The 25,187-nt window shown below is 35.5% G+C and overlaps 1 protein-coding gene across 1 annotated transcript; it reads left to right on the forward strand.

Moving 5' to 3' along the window:
- Positions 1 to 1,421: 1,421 nt before the first annotated feature.
- Positions 1,422 to 8,223, forward strand: CD69 (CD69 molecule; the record flags this gene model as incomplete). Its single annotated transcript, XM_079714203.1, has 5 exons — positions 1,422 to 1,485; positions 5,221 to 5,343; positions 6,415 to 6,614; positions 6,975 to 7,078; positions 8,115 to 8,223. The coding sequence occupies 5 exons, from the start codon at positions 1,422 to 1,424 to the stop codon at positions 8,221 to 8,223; spliced, it is 600 nt and encodes a 199-aa protein (XP_079570329.1).
- Positions 8,224 to 25,187: the final 16,964 nt, after the last annotated feature.

The raw sequence follows: 25,187 nt of genomic DNA on the forward strand, positions 1-25,187 counted from the left end.
ATAAGGCAAAGTCTTCTCAAATATACAAGAAGGTCTTTGGATTGTACGGTAATTTTGATAAGAAGCCGTGTCGAGTGGGAGAAGTGAAGAAGTGAATTCTCACCAAAATGATATTACTTAATTATAAAACAACCCCTCTAGCTGCTATGTAGAAAACATACTAGGAACTGAGTGAAAAATAAAGAAGAACAAAGGGAGTTTTAGGACCAACGTGTACCTCTTCATGTCTTAGGTAAACAAATAAATATGATGGTCTAACTAGCCTACAGTAGATGGTAATTTTTTACCCACTTAACCATAACATTTTCACAAAGGCTTTATTCTGAAAACAGAATATCTGTACTCTGAAGTCATATTAATGATAAAATTTGAGGACACTAAGATTATTAACCAGAGTGATATTTTTATCCCTTCCTTAAATCACTAGACACAGATATTCTACATTCATTTTGTGTTGACCTTAATAACTTATCTGGATGATACTGATACTATGGCAATATATTTTTATAATAATCATTTTCAGATGTCCAAAGTGTCAGAGATATATGAAAATAATAATCTAGCAGATTGGAGAAAAATAGAATAAGATATTACTGAGGGGAAATAGGGCAGTGTAAATGACAGTAAAATATGACATGAAAATTAACAGGAGATAAATGAAACAGATCATTTAAGATAAACAGTTTTAGAACATAGAAAGGAAGTTCCAGCCACAAGGTTTCTATTTCCTCCATTAAACCAGCTACTTACTAAATGATACCTTGAAAAACTAGTCCCCAGGGAAGAATCGAATGACACATTTCTGAAAGCCAGTTTATAGCTTGCTAAGTTAAACTCTTCCAGACTGGAGAAAGGTCCATGAGAATAGAGATGGTAACTTTCTTATTCAACAATAAATCCTCTAACAGTGTCAGGTTCATAGTAGATGTTCAATAAAATAATAGTTGTTAAGTATATGATTATATGAATGAATGGGATTCCAGGGAAATATTACTCCCCACATTATTTCCATCTCAAAGATAGGAATCCCTAACTTTTAATTCTTTGCTTAGATATTCTGTTTCCTAAATTATTTGTTTTCTACAAATTTAAGAAAGGATATCTCAGATTCTGGGAAAATCTCACTTGTCTCTTCATGCTGCACCTACAGTTGTGAGAAAGCACATTTCAGACAGCAGGGAAAACCCGTAGCTCACCACAACACCACATTGTAAACTGTTTGGGCCACTAGAGCATGAATTAAAGAGGACAGGAGTAGCTGAACGATCTGGAGGTGAGAGGAAGTGGGTGGAGACAACGTAACTGAATATAAATGCTGAGCTATCTCAGAGACTCAGAGACTGAACAAGAGCTCCAGCAAAGACTTTCACTGCAGACTGGTTTGACCCGGGATTAACCAAGGGATCGGGACGAGGATAAAGATGAATTCTGAAGATTGTTCTGCAACAGAGAGCAGCTCCTTGCATCTGAAAAGAGGACAACAAAGTAAGTCAGGTCTTACTCCTCATATACTGGTAGCATCTATCAGTATATCTATATTTATATCTATCTACCTACCTATCTATCTATCTATGATATATAATGGTAGTTAGGGGGAAAATGAAGCTTGTCTTTTGAAGAACTTGGTTATGTTCTATTTCAGTTGGGATAAAGGAGAAAATGGGGAAGAGGTAAATATTTCTTTTTCTATGAGAAGACAAATAGAAACTTGAGAGGAAATCACAAGGGTGAATTTCAGAAGCTCTCTAAATGTTTGTTTCTTTGTTTCAGTTTATATCAGCTCAATTTTTCGTATTTAATTAGAAATCTCACTGCCCTAGCCCAGTGAACTGTCCATCATTTTCCCATATCCATCCTATAGGAAGCACTGCCTCTCTTTATGGAAAACTCTGTTTTCCACATAAACAATTACCTTCTTGATTGCCTTTACCTTGTACCATTTTGTGCTTTCTGTGTGTGCCGTATCTTGTGTTCTCAAGACAACATCCTCCAGTTGCTGGGAACAAAGGTTTCTAATTTTTGAGAGAATATCCTTATAAACATCTGAACATTTACAGTGTCCAATGGTAACTTATTAGGAGAAAGTCATGAAAGAATTCTTGAAAATGAAATCTTCTATATTCTTTATGGGACTCTTTTCCTCCATTTCGCTTTTCTATTTCACCCTTCTAATCGTGGGCTTCAAATTCTACATGAATCAGATGTTTTTCTTCCTTTCTTTTATTTTTCATCAAAATATGATCATCTTTGCTATATACTTTTTCTTCTTTTCTATTTATCTATTCTGTCCTCAGACCTTTCTATTTTCTATTACCAGGATTTTCCCATTGTTTTACAATAATTTGTTTTGGTGAGGCTTTCTTGATTTGTTTCATTTATCTCTCTTCCTCTCTAATTAATGAGGTGCCCCAAGCACTAGCATGTAGGAACTAGAGTTTACTTGTAAGCACACCTAACCAGTAACAAAGAATGTGTTATGAAGAGCAGAGCTAAAAAAATCTAGAGGAAGGGATTGTTTTCTGAGTATGGGTCTAATAGAGTGGTTTGCTTTAGAAAAGTATTCATTACCTCTGATAAACCCATCCTTCACTTAAGAACACAAAATCAAGTGTGGATAACAAGTACAAGCCACACAAATTTTTTGGTAACCAGATAGCCATAACTTGATGGCTCAGCTGAGCTGCCCAAAAGAAAAAATATATTTAAGAATAAAACCACTCGGTAAACAGCATAGTTGAAAGAAGAAGGAACTATTGTAGTAATTCTTAACTTTTCCTGAGATCATTCCAATTTTCTGTTGAATATTTAATTTATGAATATTTAGTCTACGCTGCTATTTGTACTTGCTTCATTAGTATAAACAATTATTGAACACCACCCTTGGTGATTCAATATGTACTAATGAATTTGTTTTCGATTTCCCCATTAATGGACAGGGCTTGTAATCAGAGCAGAAGTATGCTCTTAGGGGAGTGTTTTGTTATCTAGGTGATAAGTCAAGCTGTGAGTAACAATAGCCCTCACTAATGGATATAAAGTACAGTCTGAGAATCATCTCCATAGTTTACCCACTGGATAAGCCAATAGAGTGAGTCCAGTGGATAAGCCAATGGGCTCTGGCATCCATGAGTTACTTGGATGTGTTGGTACTTGCTGAGGAGCCAGAGCTGTCCCTGCATTGGGTTTGAACCCCGTGATTGAGTCTCACATGGTGAGAAGTGAAACTAGACAGAGAGTTCTGAACTTGCTACCCTAGCTACGAAAGGCTGCTTCCGGTGACAGTTGTATGCTGGTGAAAAAAGGAAGGTTTGCTTTAAGAAGCTGAGAGAAATAGAACCAGATAGGAGTGAAGTAAAGTCTTCTCTTGCAAAACCTGAATGCAGATCTATGCTGGGAAAAACAATCCTCAGACGAAGCAACAGTTGATGCTGACATCCATTACATAGCAAAATTACTGTGAAAGAAAGCAGCATCTCTTTGCCTAGTTTAACCTTAAAGAAATGCTTTAAGGAAAAAAAATACATGAATTTCAAGTTGTGTCTGTATAGACATCCTTTTAATTATGAAAGCCACCCATACTGAAAAATAGGATATTTTTGCATATTGAGACTATTTTTCATGGTAAGTTTTAATATCATTCAAGTAGTTATTTTACATTTCAGTTTTTGAGAGCATAATAGGGATCTATATATTTCCTGTGAGGCCAAATTTTAAATATCCTGATAGCTCATCCTAGCAAAAATCAAATTCAAACTCGGAGTCACAAAATTCCCCTCTCTCCTTTCTCAATTATTTATTTCTAATCTAGAACAGATATCCTTCTAGCTTTGTTGTTGGTGGTGGTGGGGTTTTTTTTGGTAATTAAGAATCATCATTCACATCATATTCATATTCTAAATCCTTCCACAAAAATATTCCTCATTGATGAAATAAAACTTTTACTTGGTTTTAGCATTATAAAAAGAATAAATGAAAAAAACTGATTTCCACCCAATATTTAGTCTATAGTACTGTTAAATTTCCTCTATTATTTTAACTTCTCTTGGAAAATTCAAACATCTTATTTTTCACTCACCTGTTATTTTTAAATGAGGTAAAACTGACATACTATGTATTCACAGATCATACATATACAGTTTAATGAGTTATAACTACAACTCCAATCAACATTTGACATTTTCCATCACCCTGGAAAGTTTCCCTGTGTTCCTTTCCAGTCAAATTAATTTTCCAACACATAAAAGCAATCACTTTTCTCATTTCTATCATCAAATTTAGTTCAGCTATTCCTGAATGTCATATAAATGAATATATACAGTATATAATTGTGACTGGATTTTTTTCGCTCAACATTTTTTTTTGCGATTCATCTATTTTGTGGCATGCATCAGTTGTTCCAGTTTTTAAATTTCTGAGTAGAATTTCTTGTATGGGTATACCATAATTTGTTTATCCATTTTCCTGTTGATGGATACTTGGTTTATTTCTAGGATTTGGCTGTTAAGAATAAAGTTGCTCTGAACATTCTTATATAAAACATTTTGAAGACGTATTTTCATTTCTCTTGAGAAAATAATAGGAGTAGAGTTTCTCCATCATAGGATAAGTGTATATTTAATTATGTAAGAAATAGTTTTCCAAAGTATTTTTTTTCCATTTTACTCTCCCATTCAGTAATATGGACATTTCAATGCTTCACATCTACCAAATTCACAAAAAAGTACCATCCATCTTTTTTTTAATTTTTAGTCATTCCAGTTGTATATATTTTTATATCAATTCAACATTTTTTATTATATCACCCACATTTATACCCATTTATACCATCTCCCTTAAACAGTAACTACAGAGAAGTTAAGGGATTGTACATAGGGTGTTCTTTTTATATGTCTTCTAGGGTAATCAGGTATTTACTAAGTGTTCTTATTGTGATTAAAACAATACAATTATGATATATTTAGAATTTTCATAGCTACTGAGTACATATTTGGGGGAGATATTTTATGATATCATTATTGTGACTGGATTGTTTTATTTCTAGCCAGAAATAAACTATCCAAATTCACTCAACACTTGAGGGAAATTAACTTATAAATTTCATATAAGAAGATAGGGAGACACATAGCTATTTTTTTATTTTAAATGCTTCAAGAGAAAATCAAATGTCTCTTTCTTACTTCTATAGCCTGCTTGAATTCATCATCTACTTTCTCTCTTCAGATAATGCCACCGGGCTTCACTTCGCAGCGTATCATGAAGGGTCCATTCAAGTTCCCATCCCATGTGCTGTAGTGAATGTGGTCTTCATCACCACTCTAATCATAGCTCTCGTTGCTTTATCAGGTGGGTCTGCACTTCATGAATTCATCAAAAGTTCTGATGAATTTAGGACAATCTCATTTTTCATACATGGCCAATTTCCTAGGAAATGCTAAATATGATTCCACATTCCTTGAATAATTGATGCAATACTTTTTTTTAGTTTTCTAGTGCTTTAGAAATATTAAAAGTGTTTATGATTTATACAACACTATAGGAGAAATTTACATGTGAGCAGATGTTTAAATCTGGAATAAAAGGGGCCAATTTAGAGTCTAAATATAGAGACGTTTAACTGGAAAAATGTGGGCTGCACATTCATTGTTGATGAAAAAAATAATATCTAAGCCATAGATTAATCAGGAATTGGTCAGTCTCTTATCTCAAAAGCCACAGAATATATATATAGATATAGAATATATCTAGAAGCTCCCAGAGAATCATTTGTGTTATGGTATTCAAAACATACAGCTATACCAAGATACATTTGTGTCTTATAGAAACATGAAATTTTACAGTTTTATGATACATCCCCAGCCATAAATTTTTGTGTATTCTGAATTGCTCCTCTGCAAAGCATTCTCTCCTCTACCTTCCAATATAGGTCTGTATATACTACCTCTTCAAATTCTTCCCCATCTGCATTCCGATGCAAAACCTTACTTGGAATTTTAATGTATTTTAGTCTTTCTAGTCCAAAGACTATTTTCAAGATTTTAAAATTTACCCTCCACTTTCTGACCAAAGTGACTCCCTCTTATTTCTTATACCTAGTACAATGATTAGGCACAATGAGAGATCAGGTAAAGCGAGAAACTGCCTTCTTCTTACTCTTCCCAGAACTCACCTTCCTTTCTTATCATTTTAAATGGAGTATAACCTATAAAAATTTTGAATCACCATGTTGTACAGCTGAAACTAATATAACATCATACGTCAACTATACTTCAACAAAATTAAAAAAAAAAAAGAATTCACCTTCTTTCCTCTCTTTGTTTATCACCTAGCACAGCACAGCATCCCCTGAACTACTTTTGCGCACTGTGGTTATTTGGTGTCTTGTGTTACTAAAACACACACGTTTCCTGTTCACAGTGGGTCAGTACAACTGTCCAGGCCAATATATGTCCTTGGTGCCACCAAACACCCATGTTTCTTCATGCTCAGAAGATTGGATAGTATACCAGGGGAAATGCTATCTTATTTCCAAGAAAACAAGGAACTGGACCTTGGCCCAAAACTTTTGCTCCAAACACGGTGCCACTCTGGCTGTCATTGATTCTGAAGAGGACATGGTAAGATAGTATTCAGAAACAATTCCATAAGATATTGCTATTCTGTTTTATATAGCTAATCTGTGGTTTCCTTTTGTTTCCTTCTGAGGGAAGACATTGTATCTGTCTCCCACCCAGGAAAATTTAGTCACAGAAAGCCACATGATCAGTCTGAGGTCAAAATGAGAGTTCAATTTAGTCTTTAAATGTGATTTGTTTAGCCTCAAAGGCCAAAAATCCACATGAGCTGAACCTACGTAGAACTAGTAAATAATCAGCTTAGCTATCATGCCTACGAGTTACAGATTTAAGAAACAAGATTTGTTACATACTTATTGGGAGAGGTGGTTTAACATACAGTTCCTTTGTGCTTTCTTCAAGATCTTTTTAAAACAACATGTGGGTAGAAGTGAACACTGGATTGGGCTGAAAAATGAAGCTGACCAGATGTGGAAATGGTCAAATGGCAAAAAATTTAATAACTGGTGAGTTTCAAGATATCTCTTTATCCTCCCCAGGATGGCAGCTCAGGGGAACCACTTTCCTTTTTTCCTTTAGAAGTACTGTTCTACATGAACGTTGAGCTCTTTATAAGCAGAACTTTAACAATCTCTTTTGTATGTTATACTCTACGGACTTCTTTAAAGAAGGGCTTTAATATTATCATTTTTTCCTTTTTATCTGCTTGGAATTCATACGATAAATGCTTCTAGTAATTTGACCTCAGCAAATTCGAGTGGAATAAGACTCAGAAATATTCCAGGTATAAATATGATGATGGGAAAAAAAATCCAACATTTCCAATCTCATATTTATATTTTATTGACAAGCGAGTAGTTCCCTTTTTGCTTTCCCAGTTCTCATCTCCACAGGGATAAAGAATAATATTTTCAATACCTAATTAGAAGCTTCTATGGATCTGACAGAAAACTTGCCCCAGAATTAAAGATGCTGGCTTTATTTCCATTACCTGTACATTTTAAAGTTTGAAGGACGTTGTATAAGTTTAGCGTTAATCTTTGTCATCTGAAAACTCAGACATGAAAGAATTTCTAGCTCCCTAAATAGTTTTATGAAAATTAAAGATACAGGAAATTAGTTTAAATCTCTAGAAAAGGAATCCTTGGTATGTATCACACCCACAAATGGGCACCAGGGACTGTTACCCTCTAAAACTCTATGCGGTAGTATACATGATTGTTGAATATTTATACTTTCTGGGAATGGTTTGTGAACTCAAAAATGAACGAGTCACTCCTGTGGTGATCCACCAACCAAACAAATGGAGCCCTCTACTCTTAATTTTGTATCTTCTCACCACATACTCTTCTTTTGGATCTTTGTCTACTGTCTCTGCAGATTACTCTGTGATCATTTGATTGGCGCACTTGCCTCATGCGTTCTTACTAAGAAAAACCAAAAAAGCAGAAACCACCACCTCCACCACCACAAAGTTGATTCTCATGTAACTGAACGGAAATGATAAACTGAAAATAATTCTGGTTTCTTTATTGTTGACAGGTTCAACCTTACAGGATCCGAGACCTGTGCATTTCTGAACAGCACAGAGGTCAGCAGCACAGAATGTGAAAAGAATTTACACTGGATATGTAGCAAACCCTCCAAATAAAGAAGAATCATATTTGCTTATATACTATTCTATCATGAAACTCAAGGAAATGTGTGTTGACGAATGGCGCTCTATGGTCAGAAGTTTCCCATAAAGACTTTGTGAAAAAAAACTTTTTACTATTTTGGAAACTTTCTTCCAAACAAGACTGTGGCAAAAAGGGAGAAAAATCCCAGGAATATCTGCACTGTGGAATACTTCTGCCATGAGCTGAAAATGTTACAGGTTGACTGATCATTTTCTCCAAGAATGAGAAAAATGACTTCAAAGCTTTTGAATGCACTTTATATTTTTTTAATTCAGAAATAATAAGGTAACTAAGTTTAGAGTTATTATTTATTGTTGAATGACTGTGAACAACGTGTACCCTTCATGCATTTGCACTGTATGAAGGAATTAAATAGTAGTATTAAAAACTGAATGTAAACAAAGGAAATTTTAACTGGCAACAGAGATATTTCATCTAAATGCATTTTTTTAACTCAGAGGACATTTATAAATGGGCAAATGCTTATGAAATGAAGCTTTGTAATGTTTCTCTCTTTTTAAAGAAGTTTGTCAAGTTACTTTGTCATTTGCCCCCCAAAGAATGGGGTGATCATATATTTATGCTGGTCTTTTTTTTTTCACTTCTTCAGCGTAGACTTGTCTTTTTCAATGGTACATAATTTATTGCCTCATACACACTGTTTTACAGAGATAAGGACAAAAACAAAGAATATGAGGAATATTTGTAAAACAGATAAAAGTGTTGGAAAATGTGCAATATGTGATGTGGCAAATCTTTATCAGGAAAAAGTCTGTATTGTTCAAATCTGGAATAATACTAGTCCTATCTGATTATAACCTTGTGCCTTTCCTGATCTATTCTCCTTTCCTGATCTATTCTATCATGTGCAATACTTCCTGTGAAGTATTTTCTAAGTGCAATAATGTGTGTTTATTTGTTTGTCTTTTGTATCCAATGCAATTATAACCTGCTTTTATGTATGCTAAAATGAAAGTAGAATAAACAAAATGGTTTCTAAAAAGTGGCCATTCCTTCAAAATATATTAAAACATATCTCATGCTAGAAAGGAAGAAACAGAATACTGTAACTTTTTTTCAAAGACATTTCTATTGTAAAACCTTAGATTTATAATATGGTTTGTACTTTGTAAGTTGTTTTCATGTGTGCTTTCAAAGGGCTGTATCTACTTTTCTGTAAACAGCAAAAGTTCAGTAAACATTCTAATTGACTTTAGAGGAATTTATGTCATTTAAAAATTTTTGACTCTATCACTTTCTTTCTTTCTTTTATTGTTTATCACCCTGAAGAGGCACAGAGAAATTTGGAGATGGCTAAAGTCACTTTGCAAGGATTTATTTATAAGCTCGTCCTCTTTCCAAAAGAGGATAATTCGTCCTCATAACTGATGTTCTGAAAGCATCTGTTCATTTCTGAAATGCTATACTCGTAGTTATTTACATAAAATAATTCATTCAATAGAAATAAGGCACTATATAATCTTCATGAGATATTTCAATAAGGGAAAATAATACTACCTTCAAAATTGTTTTATGAATGTATTTCCCAATATTCTCCTTCTCTGAGAGTTGGAAATGTATGCTATAAGTAGTATCTTTAAACTGTTGTCACTAGTATGGCATATTGAAAAGAAATCTGGATTCCAGACACTGCTTAGCAATAAATAATATAGAGTTTCTTAATCTCAGTGTCCTTCAGTTCCTACAGGATCCAAACTCTGATATCCTATCATTAATAACAACAATCTACTCCTGGGTCATGTTAGAAAGCAACATCTTGGATCCACGCACTATGAAATGTGTGAGGGAAAGTGTAGATGTTGAGAGCTGGAGTGAAAGAGAAGTACCATCCAAGTTTCATTTCTGCCTCTCTCTAGTTGACCAGCTGTTTTAGTTAGAATTCGGTAGAAATTTCGTTAAAATTAGCTAGAAATTCAGCTAGTTAATACATGAAAATGGACTTAGAAGAGCACCTGGCTCACAGTGACCCCCAAGGATGTATTAAATTTTAGTGGTGATCGTTATAAATGGGAACACCATGCCCTCAAAGTAAGTTTAGCAAAAAGCAGCATTTCTACATGATGTGTCTATTTCTACATAGCATTTTTTGAGGGTTTTTAAAAAAAAATTTATTCAGTGAATGATTATTAAGCAACACTGTGGTGGACAGTAAAGTTAAAACACTAAGCAAATTTGGCATGAAAACTAGTCTTGGGGAATTTGTGGTTTATTTGTAAAACAAACAGTAAAGTAAAGGGTTATATTATGGTGGTGATGGAGCGTTATAGCAGGGAATACGTAGGATGCTGTGGAAATATATCACAGATATCCTACTTTATTTGCTCCTGTATTCAACTTTTAACTATCACTTTTCTGTGTTTTATTTGGTTTTTCCAACATAATTTCAATTTCTTCCTCTGGAAAGGGGAATAATAGTTTACCTGCTTATCTCAGATGATTAGAGGGATTCAATAAGTTTAAAAGTATTTTTAAAAGGATAAAAGCCATTGAAATGTCAGATCCTACAGTCAGTATTCAATTGATTCAAAGTTTTTGTAATACTAATAGAGACATGATCTTTCTAAGCTTGTTTTCAATTTTCAAAATTTCGACTAGATTTTCACACATGAAAATCTATCATAAATGAGATTAAAATGCTATTAAAATTTCCAGAGAAAATATTGGAAAATAGATGACCAAAAAGACTGTTAGTGATCATACAAATTGGTTTCGTTCAACCTTTGGAAAACAGTTGAAAATACTTATAAAAAGCCTTAAAAATATTTATGTCTTTCCTTTGATGTGAACATTTTTTTGGGGGGGTGGAACTTTAAAGAAATACTCTTGGCTGTTCAAGACATAACCACAAATATGTTTATCAAAGGGCTATTTTTAGTAATGGTAAATCAGAAACCACTTAATGGTCCAAAACTGAGAATTAAATTAAATTAATTTACTGCACTATGAAATAATATGCTACCTTTGAAAAATAATAACTAAGAAGAATGTTTATGGATATGAGAAAATATACAAAGTATTATTGCTAAGTCAGTTAAAATACTTAATATATCCAATAAGATTTCATCCTGTTAAATATTGAATATTTATGTTTCATGTTTCTCTATGCTGAAAGAGAGAAAAACTACAAAGGTAAGCACAATGGTTTTCCCCTGTGTAGTAGGAGTATGGATAATATTTATTTTCTTCTCCATGTTTCTCTATAGTTTCAAAATATTTGATAATGAATAGCTATTTTACTCCTAAGTTAAAAAAAAACCTTTTATTTTAAATAAGCCTAAATATTGTAACATTAAGGAAATAATTTCATTATTTAAACTACAACTCTACTTTCTGGTGACCAATTAAAACAGAGTTCGCCTGCTGAGTTTATGATTAAACTCTCCATCCAAAACTTTGTTCCTGTCCTTGTCATTGCCCCTACTCCCCTCAGGATTGAGGAGTACCAGAGAAAAGGGGGCATTGAAAGCAAGCAGGATCCTGTGGGGTCCTCCCAGGTCCAAAATTCCCTCCATGTCCCCCGTTTGTTGTTTGTAGAAAAAATGGCTTTAGTCTCCAAGGCCTTCCCCAAGTTCCAAAGAGCAGATTCAAGCAGTTAACGATTAGGACAATAGAGTCACAGGACCCCTAGTTCTTCCTGAAGGGATCTAGATAATCTGATGCATGTCTCTGAGGTGTTCTGCAGAAGCTAAGACCTCCACCCAGGTGGAGAATGGTGACCACATGCTGACCACAAGCACCTAGACCCCAGACTGGTTGGAACCAGAAGGCTGAGATTCCAGAAACATTACCCTGTTACCTCACCACCAACCAATCAGAAGAAAGTCCATGAGCTGGTCACACATCCCAAACCCTCTCCCCTAACACTGTTTTCAAAAACCCTTGCCTGAAAGCATAAGAAACTTCGGGTCTTCTGAGTATGAGCTGCCTGTTCTCTTTACTTGGTGCCCTGCAAATAAACCTTTACTTTGCTGCAAACACCCTCTGTCAGAGTTTGGCTTTCTTTGCCTGCTATTGGCACACAAGCTCTTGCTCTGGAACACAATTACAAATATTAAAGGTAAATTTGCTCCCAGAATCTCCCTTATGCTAAACTGTCTTGTTCCCCAAACACGCTGTGGGCATGTAAAAGCTGCAGTGTCATCTAGTGGCTGGATAAAATCATTGCAGTTTTGGTTTGGTTTTGTCTGTTTTGTTGTTTCTTGGTCTAGAAGATATATTTAACCTGGGGAAAACTGTAGCTTTTTTTTTTCTTTTAAAACACAGTTTAAAGTTTATGAGTAATATAACCAGGTTTCTGTGTTTCATTATAGAGACATTGCATCTAGTTTTTGCCCAACACACAGACTGAGGAAATGATTTGCACCACAGATAGTAATTCCTAACATGTATTTTTGTTCTGCTTTGGTTTGTTTTCCAGCTTTACTAAGGTGTAATTTTTATACAAAAAACCCTGCATCTAATTAATGTATAGAATTTGGTGGGTTTGGTCACACGTATACACTTGTGTTACCATCACCACAATCCGGATAATAAGCATACCTGTCACCTCCAAAATTTCCTTGGGTTTTGGGAGGTTTTTTTGTTTGTTTGTGTTGTGTTTCAAGAACACAACATGTAAAAAAAAAACACACAAGAAATCTAACCTCGATGAATTCAGTAAAGTTTCAGGATACAGAATCAACATACAAAAATCAGTTATATTTCTATACACCAACAACAAATTATCCAAAAAGGAAATTAAGGAAACAATCCCATTTACAACAGCACCAAAAAGAATAAAATACTTCATATACATATATATGTGTTATATATATATATATATATATATATATATATATATATATATATATAAAATTGCCACCAACATACACAGAAATGCACAAAATATAAATGTAGGGTCATTTTTACAAAGCAAACATCTATGAAACCTCTACCCAAAGAAGAAGCAGAAAGTTGCTAGCACCAAAGAAGATAACCTCCTGTCCTTTCTCAATCTCTATCTTTTTCATCTCCCCCAGAAATACAGAGATTCTTATTTTCCTGATTTCTAAAATTGACATTTGAGGTTTGTTCTTGAGCCCTCTGTGAGTGGAATCATGTTGTATGCATTCCTCTGTGTCTAGTTTCCTTCAACAAAATATCTTAAATTCAAACTCCAGGTCAACATTATATGGGTGACTTTCATATGTGTAGCTGTAGTTAGTTACTTTTCATGACTATATAGTATTTTCTTGTGTGAATAGGGCATATTGATAGATATTTGGGTTGTTCCTGTTTGACTATTTCAAATAACACTACTATTGATATTCTTGTACTTTTTCTTTAGATATATGTAAGTACTAATTTCTGTTGACTACATATCTGCATCATGTAGTGTGGGCATGTTCAATTATAATAGATAATTCTAAATAGATTTCCAAAGGAGTTTTATCAATTTGCATTCCCGTTGATGGTATATCATTTCCGGTAGCTCCATACACCTTGCCAAAATGTGGTAGTACAGTCTTTTACTTTGTAGCTATTTTAGTGTGTGGATAAAGGTATCTAATTGTATTAAATAGTTTAAACCATTTGCATTTCCTTTACCTTTGCATTTCCTTTGAACATTTTTCACAGGTGTATTATTCATATTATATTTTGTGTTGTGCCTTTTCAAATCTCTTGAATATTTTTCTTTCAGGCTTATTATTACTGACTTTATTATCATTGACATTATTATTGAGGAGATTTTCAGATAGAGATATAGATGATAGATAGATGGATAGTTAGATAGATAGATAGACAGAGACAAATAGATCCCTTTACCAATTACATGTATTACAATGTCTTCCACTCTATGACTTGCCTTGTCATTCTGTTAACAGTTTCCTTTGAGGAACACAAGTCTCTGATTGTAAGGAAATGCAGCTTATGCATTTTTGTTTATTTTTGTACTTTTATCTTTTTAAAGAAATCTTTTCCTACCCTGAGGCTATGAGTTTTCCTGTTATCTTCTAGAAGCCTTATTGTTTCAGGACTAATTCACATTTGCATGTATAATCCATCTGGAATTACTTTTGTGCATGTGTGGTGTGAGGTATGAGTCAAGTTCTACTTTTTCTCAAATGACTATCTAGTTATGCCACTATAATTTGACACATTGTCCTTTCTCCAGTGCTCTAGAGCCACTCTAGTCAAAAATCAAGCTTTTCTGTGTGCGTGGTTGTTTTCTATTCTATTTCATTGATGTATTTGTCTATTCTGCCAAACCACATTGTCTTAATTACCATCACTTTATAACGAACCTTGATAGTTAGCAGAGCCACTTTTCCCACGTTGTTGTCCTTTATGGGTGTCTTGATTATTCTTGATTCTTTGTTTTTCCATATAAATTTTAAACTTGTTTTCACAACAAACCTATTGAGATTTTAAGTGAGATTCAATGAATTGATAAACAAAGTTGGCAGAAATTGACATCTTTATTAAGTCTTTTACTCCATGCCATGATTTAATTCTCCATTAAATTCTTTAATTTTAGTCTTCTTTAATTTCTATTTTTAATTTCTTTCTATACGCTATAGATTTTTGTATAGAACTCCTATATATCTCTTTAAATTTATTCCTAGGTATATTACATATGTATATATACATGTATATATTACATGTGTATGTTACCACTGCAAATGGTATCTGGTAGGTGAAGGGGAGCAGGATTTGTCACCTCAAAATATGTCTCTTTGGCTTAAGGATCATGTCACGCTGATTATTTAAAAAAAATAAAAAACAGCATTCACAGGTGAAGCTCTGAAAACTGAATAGAAGTTACCCTTTTGTAAGAGACATTTACATTTATAAGGGAAATCTCCATTTGTAAGGGTGTCTCCCTTTCTGTACAGGAAGAGAAGGGACTCTAAATGTCTATAAAATCTTAGTGGAGAAGGCAACAACTTAAATCTGTGTAACAACCTTACCCTTGTTTACTGTGCTTTTCCTGCTGGCCTCCATACCTGGCCGCCCTCTCCCTCCCCAACATCTTCTTTTGTCTTTACCTGGAAATATTATTTAAGGTTATGGTTTGGATCACTTGGTTTTGCTGGTTCTCTCCCACATACACAGGAGGTATGCATGTTATTAAACTTCTGCTTGCTTTTCTTCCATTAATCTGCCTTTTATTACAGGAGGTGTCTCAACCAAGAACCTAGAAGGGTAGAGGGAAAATTATTTTCCCTCCCCCACATAGACAAGATAGTCGCCCCAAAAGATTCACAACTTGGCAAATGTAAATATGTAACATTACATGGAAAGAAATTCAGATGGAATTAATGTTACCGACTTTCAGATAGAGTCTCCTGAATTGGCCAGGTAGTCCCAAACATACCTTGGAGTTTTACTGTGCTTTGCTTTATGGCATTTTTCACAAATTGAGGGTTTGTGGCAACCCTGCAACAAGCAAACCTATTGGTGCCATTTTTCCAACATCATTTTCTTGCTTCACATTTTTGTTATCACTTTTTGGTAATTCTCGAAATATTTCGTTATCTTATGGTGACCTGGGATCAGTGATCTCTGATGTTACTACTGCAAAAAGATTATGGCTCATTGATGGCTCAGATCGTTCCCGGTGAATTTAAGATTCTTGCCTTGTCATGAAAGAATTCGGAGACAAAGCGAGGAGGTTAAGAAAGTAAAGTGATTATTTACTTTCACAAGAATACATTCTCAGAGGGAGAGAGAGCAGACAGGTGAGGAACTGCTACCCAGGGTTTCTTTGGCAAGCCAGGTATGAGGGGCTTACAAATGAAGGAGCGGAATATTCACTGCGGAAGGAGGAGTTTGGGGGTCGTATTCCCTGATTTTCATCCCAGCTCCTTCTTCCTAAGGGGGGGGAGGGATTCTTGTCCTTATTTAGCTTAGACCAGAAGTGTCATGGCGTCTGCATGATGGGTACTTCTTATCTGCAAGGCTAATTCTATTGCAAAGAAAGCAAAATGAGCAACAGGTTACATTCGGATGCAGGAGATTCCCACTTTCCTCACCTTTCTTTGTCTGCTTCCAGGACACTTACCACCCAAAATGTCTGGCTTCCTTTCAGTCTGGAGGTTCTTGCTTTTCCTTGTCTACCCATGGACCCCCGCTGTTTACAAGATGCGTGATTTCCTGCCCCCTGCCCCCTGCCCTCATTTCTCTGCTCACATCTAGCTACCTGCCTGCTGCAACAAGATGATGGTTAGCATTTTTTAGCAATAAAGTATTTTTAAATTAAGGCATGTTGATTTCTTAGACATAATTGCTATTGCTCACTTAATAGACTACAGATTAGTCTAAACATACCTTTTATATGCACTAGGAAACAAAAAAATCTGTGTGACTCACTTTATTGTGATAGTCCCTTTATTGTGGTGGTCTGGAACCAAACTGAGGCAGGAGATAGATGGGCCCCAGGCTGAACAGACGGAGTCCGTCCCGTGTCGACAGATACTCCAAAATAGCAGGAGAGAGGAAGCAGCTGAGCCCTGCCCAGATAAGAGATAAAAGACCACATATTCCTCATTCTCGAAGTCAAGGAGACCTTCCTGACTACACATGCACAGAAAGGCCCCTTGAAGATCAAAAAGGGAGGGGGCGCCACCTCATAGTAAGTGATGCCAACTACCCATAGGCCTCTTCACTAGAATCCATCTTGGCTAAGAGATGTGTGCACACATATGGGAGGACCCTGAGATAAACCAAATACGGACCCAGAACCAGGTGAAGCAAGATGATTGGCCAAAGGAAACCCAGAAGAAATGTCCCCACGAGGGTGCAAATCTCTGAGGCCACCCGTGTGTCTATCCACACGTACTCTTTTTCTTCCTAATAAACACTACTTGTTTCACTACTTTGCATCTCTATGTGGAAATTCATTTCTACACAGCAGACAGTACAGAGGCTTGGCATTGGCCACTGGTCCCTGGTGGTCTTGTGGCCAGGGTTCAGCACTCCCACTGCTGAGGACTGACTTCAATCTCTGGCTGGGAACAGAAACCCTGCTTCAAGCCGCTGCAGGCTGAGGCCACCGGGATAAGAACCTGCAATATCTCTGAGGTTTGCCTATATATGGGCCTTTAAAAGCAGAGAGATTTCTCTAGCTAGAGTTACCGAAAAAGAGGTCAAAGAAATTAGAAACATTTTTGCTGGCTTGAAGACGGAGCAGGCAGCAGGGTAAAAAAGGCTGTTGGCCGTAAGAAGATGAGAGAGGCTGACAGTCAGCAAGTAAGTGAGGACTCAAACACGTCAGCCAAAGAAAATGGCATTTCCAACGACTTGCACAAGCTTAGAAGTGATTCTTTCCGAGGTCCTCCACAAGGAAAGGAGGCCCTGCTGAAACCTTGATTTTGCCCTTATAGACCCTAAGCAGAGAACTAACCGAGTCACACTGAGCCTGAACTTCTGAGCTACACAAACAGCAAGAAAAGAAATACGTGTTGTTTTAAGATGACGGATTTGTAGTAATTTGTTATGGCAGCAAGAGAAAACTAATACAAAGTATTTTTAAATTTTCATTTTCAGCTGGTTTCTGCTGAATAAAAATACAATTGATTTTTTATATTGATTTTGCATCCAGGGACCTTCTCAACTCACTTATTCATTCTAATAATTTATCAGTAGATTCCCTTGGATTTTCTATAAGCAGAATTGTGTCTATGGCTGATGTGTGCTATGATTTTTCCTTTCAAATCTTTATAACTTTGTATTTGTTAAGGCCACCAGTAATGATGTTAAATAGACGTGAAGATCATGAACATTTTGTCTGGTTCTCGATCTCAGAGGGCAAGTTTTCAACATTTAACCTTTAACGTGATGTTTACTATAGTTTTCTTTGCTTGTTTTGTTCTTTTTTCTCTTTTTTTTTTTTTGGTGGTGGTCGGGATACATATTATCATATTAAGAAAAATCTCTTCTATCTCTTCTGAGATCTTAATTTTAATTGTTATAGTCTTTAGTTCTAGAATTTCCATTTTCATCTTTTTTTAATAAGTTCCAAGTTTCAGCCTAAACTCTAATATATGTATTTTGTTTCCTTGAGCTCATTTTAAATAAGTTATTATTTCAAAATATTTATATTTACTTTTAAAATATAAAATATGTATATTTTAGAAATTATATATATGTAAATCTAAGTTTCTTTAAATTATATTTGAACATTCTTATGTCAAATCTGTGTCTCACTTTGCACTTTCTGGAGCCCTTGAAGGTCTTTAACAGCTGTCTATTATTTCTATTTGTTATTTTTCATGTTGCCTTATTTACTCAAATACCCATTTTTTGGTCATTGTTGTTGAGGGCTAGATCTTGTCTGTGAAGCATGGTAATAACTGTCTGAGAACTGAAATAAGGTTATATTATTTGACCAACTTGGACTTAATGTTCCTCTCACTGTAACTAAATCTTAGGTTTCTTCCTGACTACAGGCTCCTGACCTCCCTTTTCTTAGAGCACTTACTTGAAAAAACATGTAATTGAAAATTCTTTCTGTCCCTTTGAGATGTAAATCTTCTTCCAGCCTTTTGCCAGTTTGACAGCCCAGAAATGTTTTTCTCAAGGACCTGTGAGCCATCCCTTCGAAATGTGATCACCAAGGAGACAGCACCCCTACCTCCCAGTCTCTGCAGGAGGCTAGGGACCTAAACTAGGAGCAAAATACCAATGAGCATATGAGCACCAGTTAGCAAATACAAATGGCCTAAGCACATTGACCAGCTCCCCTAACATCCTCCAGCACCTTCTGACCCCAGCACTTGAAAATCTTCTTGCCGTTTGTTTCAGCAGAATTGACCTCGATTTCTTCACTTATTGCAATAGTCTTGAATAAAGTCTTCCTCTCCTGTTCAACTTATTCAGTATAATTTTTCTTTGACATCTTGCAGAAGTTAAATTTGCTTCCAGCAAATCATCACGGTCACTAACAATCTGGGATCACTTCCTTTAACTCTTCAGAGACTGAAGGAATTTGAAGTTGAGCTCTGCCTCCTTAAACGACCAGTCTACTCTCAAATCAACCTTACTCCTAGGGTGGTGTTTTTCAACCTGGGAGGATTTTGTCCCTCAAAGGATATTTAGCAATGTCTAGAGATAGTTTTGGTTCTTCAACATGGTATGGAGTAAAGGTGGAGGGAAGCTTGCTACTGGCACCTAGAAGGTAGAAGTAAAGGACGAAGGGATGCTTCTAAGCATCATACAACACACAGGACACCCCCCAACAGCAAAGAATAATCTCACTCAAATTGTCAATAGTTCCAAGGTTGGAAAATCTTGTCCTTGGGTATAGATTTTGGTGAACCAACCCAGCGAGATATACTGATTTTTCAGTCCCTTACCCCTGCTTGAAGACCAGAGTTACCCTTGCTTCTAAGACACCAAAGCCCTGTTCAGGAACTCAGCTTCTTTGTCTGTCTTTGAAAATCTTCTATAGGAAAAGCAGCTCTTCTTTTCAGGTTTCAACTTCCTCTTGGACTTGCATTATGTTATTCTTCACTAGTTTCTATCTCACTGATACCTTTAATATGGTTTAAAATATTTTACCTACTTTACAGGTTGCTCTTAGTGGGGACAGGGTTGGTATCACCTAGTGAATGCTTATCCATGCTTTTTATGAATAGCCACATAAGACTACTTGAAGTCTCCCGCTGCCTTTAAGAAATCTCCTCTTCTGAATAATTCCCAAAGTTCTTGGGGAGTGCTTAAAATCTTGTTTGTTGCTTAATATCTCTCACTCTTAGCTGTTGTTCCAGGCTTTCCATTAGTTACATTTTGCTGAATTATACCTGATTCCATGTGGTGCAGTCTTCAACTCACACTACTTTGATAAGTTTGAGGACATTTCCTCCCTGTGTTATCCAAAGTGCCAAAAATATAAAAGTAACAAAAGTTTGCATTGAATGATGATATTGTTCCAATAAACATAATAAAAATATAGCTATGTTTATAACCAACATTATTTGGTGCTTCTATATGTCAGGGACTAAATACTTTACATATGATCAATTTACTTAATCCTCACAAAAACCCTAGGATTTAGGTGTTAATTAAGATCTCATTTTATATGCAAGGAAACCAAGTCATAAGGAAACTAAGTAGTTTGCCCAAAGCCTTTACATTTCAGATCTAGAACTCATACCCAGACAATTTGACACTGAGAAAATATGGCTTATATAAGCACATAAAAATATAGAATATTTAAAACTGAATATATCAGATTTCATTGCTGTTGCTGTTTATGGCAACCACAATCACACAGCGCCCCCTACCGACATGACACTTTTTTCCTTCAGCTTCCACCCTGTTGCTAAATCTTGCCTGTTCATCTTCAGATGAGATGCTTTTAAAACCAACTACTCTTTCCCTAATTCCTATGTGTTTGTCAAAAACATCAGTGACTATTGCTTCACTTTCTAAAGCAGCAATAGTAACAGTGGAGACAAAAAGCTGACCAAAATTTAAAAGGAAAAACTTTGCTCATCAGTAGATTTTTGATACTTATTTGTGTTGTTGCATGTGGATTTTGAAAAGTGGACTTTGAACCTATTCCTGGGAAACTGGAATGCCATACACATGTAACGTGTGCATGTCCAGGAATGATTTGAAAAGGTCCAAAGGTCTCACCTCTGACTGACCTTGAGACTGTAGCAATAGGAAGTGAAGGCTAAGGAAAAGTTTTAGCTGTGTGCCTGAGTGCTGAAGCTGTGTCTCAATAGCCACCCAGGTTCCCTTAGCAAAGACTATGAGATTTATACCTTAAAAAACTGAGAAATCAATAAGAAAAAGACAGCCAACACAAATTTTTAAAGGGGCAAAAAACTTGAAAGGGCATTGCATAAAAAAGGACATCAAAATGACACATCAGCTTTTCAAAACCCTCAAATTTGTCATCAGAGGAATGGAAATCAAAGCTAAAAGGAGTGACTGCACACCTACTACAACATCAAATTTTTTTAATAAAAAGAAATGAACAAAAACATAAACTGAGAATACTAAACGCCAGAGAGAATTACATCAGTTGGAAAAAAAAACTTCTGCTTGATGACTACTTCCTTGGTTTGGTAGTCTCTACTAAAATTGAACATACAGATGCCTCATCCAGAAATTCCACTTATTTGCTAACAAAAATAAATGTGATATGTGTCCAAAGAAAGGTGCAAAAAATTCACAGGAGTTTTATTCATCACAGCCCCGGACTGGAAACAACGCAGATGTCCATCCACTGTAAAACAGATAAATCGGGGTGCAACTGCACTATGAAGCTCTGAACTCATCACACCTGTGACAGCACAAATAAGTATCGAAAATCTGATGAGGGGAGAAGCTAGACATAAAAGACTGCAAACTGTACGATTCTATTTTTCTGAAACTTTTTGAAAGCTTGGAATGACAAGGGAAACCAGCCTAACACAAATTGTTGCATATCCTGAAAGCACTTCTTTATTGCACATTTCCATGTGGTTAGTCCACTTATTCATCAGGTTTATTTCTTAATAAAATTAAGTGCCCTTTTTTCTTCAATGTTTACATCTCACTTCAAGTTTCACTTTCTCTCTGACTCATTTCCAGGCTGCAATATAACCTCGTGCATGCTCTGTTGGATAATTTTTTGTTTCATATATTAAATGTTAGTAAATGGTGTGTCTAATTGACTAAAAACTCAGTTCCCTGTGGGGAGGACACTGTTTTGAATCTCAGCTTCCAGTTCTAGGAGAAGCCTGTGAGTTTAGTCATTGAGTTTACATGCATTGGTGTCAAATAATGTTTCAAATTTCTGCTCAGCTCCTATCCTTCTGTGTGACGTTAGGTAAGTTACTTTGCTTTCTCGGCAATAAATAGGGATAATAAAATCACCTAGCTTTTATATTTGTTGTAATGCTATGAGGTTTAAATGAGCTAATGTCTGAAACACAAAATGATCTTAATAAATGTTAGCTTTTAGCTAATACAATTACCAGAATATATTTACAGATTTAATGTAAATGGAGGTTAGTGTATTTATGTAAATACCTTTACAGCAAATTTGTTAAAATTTTAAAAACTTTATATAACATTTCATGAAAATTAATCTACTAATAGAAATACACCCAATGTTTCCCTGAGCAGAAAATATTTGGAGATATCTATCTATCTATCTGCAAATAGATACGTGCCTTACAACATACATATAAATCCAGGAATAGAATCAGAAATTGGAAATATATTGTACTTTTTAATAACAATATGTCATCTGACAGAAAGTGCCACTAAAATTCAGAGGAAATGTGATACCAATCTAATTATATTCAGTCAAACTATATTTCAAGTTCACATGTGTAAAAACACATTCAGACAAATTACTGAAAACTGTAATTTCTCTCTCTCTGATACATATGTTGTCTTTGTTGACAAAAATCTCTTGACCTTATTTTGATCAAATTTCTGCACTGATAACTAAATAAATGTCTCAGGTTTTTTTTTTTTTTCCTTTTTTTTTGGTACGTGGACCTCTTAATGTTGTGGCCTCTCCCGCTGCAGAGCACAGGCTCCGGACGCGCAGGCTCAGCGGCCATGGCTCATGGGCCCGGCCGCTCCACGGCATGTGGGATCTTCCAGGACTGCGGCACGAACCCATGTCCCCTGCATCGGCAGGCAAACTCGCAACCACTGCGTCACCAGGAAGCCCCCATAGCAGCATTATTAATGAAAGCCAAAAGTGGAAATAAATCAAATGTTTATCAACTGATGAATGTATAAACAATATGTGGTATATCCATACAATGGAATAGTATTCTGCTATAAAAAAGAATGAAGTACTGATACATATTACAATCTGGATGAACCTTGAAAACATTAAATGAAACAGCCAGACACAAAAGGCTACATATTATATGATTCCATTTATATGAATTGTCCAGAATACACACATCATGAGAATTATATCAGTATGAAAATGTTACATAAATATAATGCAACTGGCTGTACTATTATTTTTCCTCTCAGAAGAACTTCTTTGTTCACTGTTCTAAATCACCATTGGTAAATATTTCCTGTCTGGGGTTAGTAGCCACATCTCTTACGTGGCTTCTGTTTCTTCTTTTCTTTCAAGGATGCTAACTTAGATTTCAGCACCTCCATTCTTTTAGGGATATAGTGAACTCCTCCAGAAGTAAGCAACACACTAAAACATCTTGATCTTTTCTTTAAAAGTCCCTAAGTAAATGCTAAGTAAACAGGTCCTTAAGGCCCATCTAAGTTAACATATAGTCAGTTACTTCCAAAAATATTGCTGTGCCACAGCAGAGCACAAATTGGTGGTTGAAATAAGAAAATACTGACTATCCTGTACTCCTACTAAATTTAGAATCTGCAGATTTAGGACCTGTAACATGCAATCTCATACTTCTCAAATTAATTAATGTGCTGTAATAACCAATGAAAATTCTCAAACATCAATCTACTTTTCCTCCAGTATAAGGTAAGTGTTATTTCTATACACACTGCCTCTGTTGTTTTATTTCTGTAGATTGAATTTCCAAGACACACTCTCTAGGTCATGGAGACACCTGGGCACCCATGGACCAAAACCAATCCGTGGATGCATTTCCTTTAGTTCACATTGAGTTGTGGATCCTGTTTTGAAAAAGAAATCAAGGCCAGCTTTTGAGTCATGTTTTTTCCCTCAGATCTGGCCTCTACTACTAAGGAGTTCCCCTGGTGTGGGAAAAATGACGGACCTTGTCATTGTTGTTGGTTTGGCATATAGGAAACGTGGTCTCTTATTCATCAGTGCTGCTGCTATTTCTGCTCCTGTTACAGCTGCCTGAGTTTTTCTTCTCCTTTTTGCTGAACGTGTACATCACTCTAAACTCATGTGTGGTAGCTCGACAGTTCTCAACTCTGGCTATATATAGAATCACATATAGGAGAGATTTTTAAAATTTTGATGCAGACAAATGAAAAAAATTTTTTAAGTCTCATATGGAGTCCAGATATCTGTATTTAAAAAAAAAAAAAAACAACTCTCCAGGAAATTTCAATGTGCAGTCAAGGTTGAGAACCACTAGCCTAGAATATTTGACAGTGTTGTAGATTACTGAAAAGGGCAAAAAGTATGTCATTTCTATATAAAATTAAATCTTTTCATGCATGCATACAAGCATATGCTTTTTAAAAAATATATATCATATATTGTTGACCTTAAAAATGTATACAATACATACACACGAATACAAATATAGCATAGGACACATAATTCTTTTCCTGTCTCCGTATTCCAAAGTAGATATTTATCAGCAAAATAAAATTTTCTCTCCCCTCAGAAGTATTCAGAGAACACACTTTCTGCCTTCCACTCTTGCCAGCAAGCACAGGAGGAATTACTTTTCCGATAAACTTTCAATCATTCACTAAGTCCTTCCTGATTCCAGATGGCATTATCTTCTCTGAGCACATTCTTTGTCACAAGTTCATCTAAGTTGAAAAAGACTCCTTCAACTCAAATGAATGACTTATTATATGCCACCCTACATCACTCACCCACACGTAACTTCGAAAAGTGAAAGAAGTGGGAATCAAAGGACAGATATTAAGCCCGAGTTTCTCCAAAGGAAGGGAGCCAACAAAAGAAAGAGGTGACACAGTGGAAGGAGCAGTAAAGTCTGGGTTACTTTTGATTGTTTCGAGTTTGACATACCGAAAAGCAGTTGGAAATGAGGACTTGTACTCCAGGAAATAGGCTAGGATTGAGAATTCGATTTGGAATCCATGCACAGAAAAGTGATTGACAAAATTATTATTAATGTTAGGGCAGTGATAAAGCTTACTTCAAGTACATATTACTCTATTATTTAGAAGTAGTATCTATCAATAATGATAACACCACATATTTAAATCACTAATGCTTAAACCTGACATTGAAAAAAGTTATACCTATGAA

Source organism: Hyperoodon ampullatus (assembly GCF_949752795.1).
Source record: "Hyperoodon ampullatus genome assembly, chromosome: 11".
Taxonomy (NCBI): Eukaryota; Metazoa; Chordata; class Mammalia; order Artiodactyla; family Ziphiidae; genus Hyperoodon; species Hyperoodon ampullatus.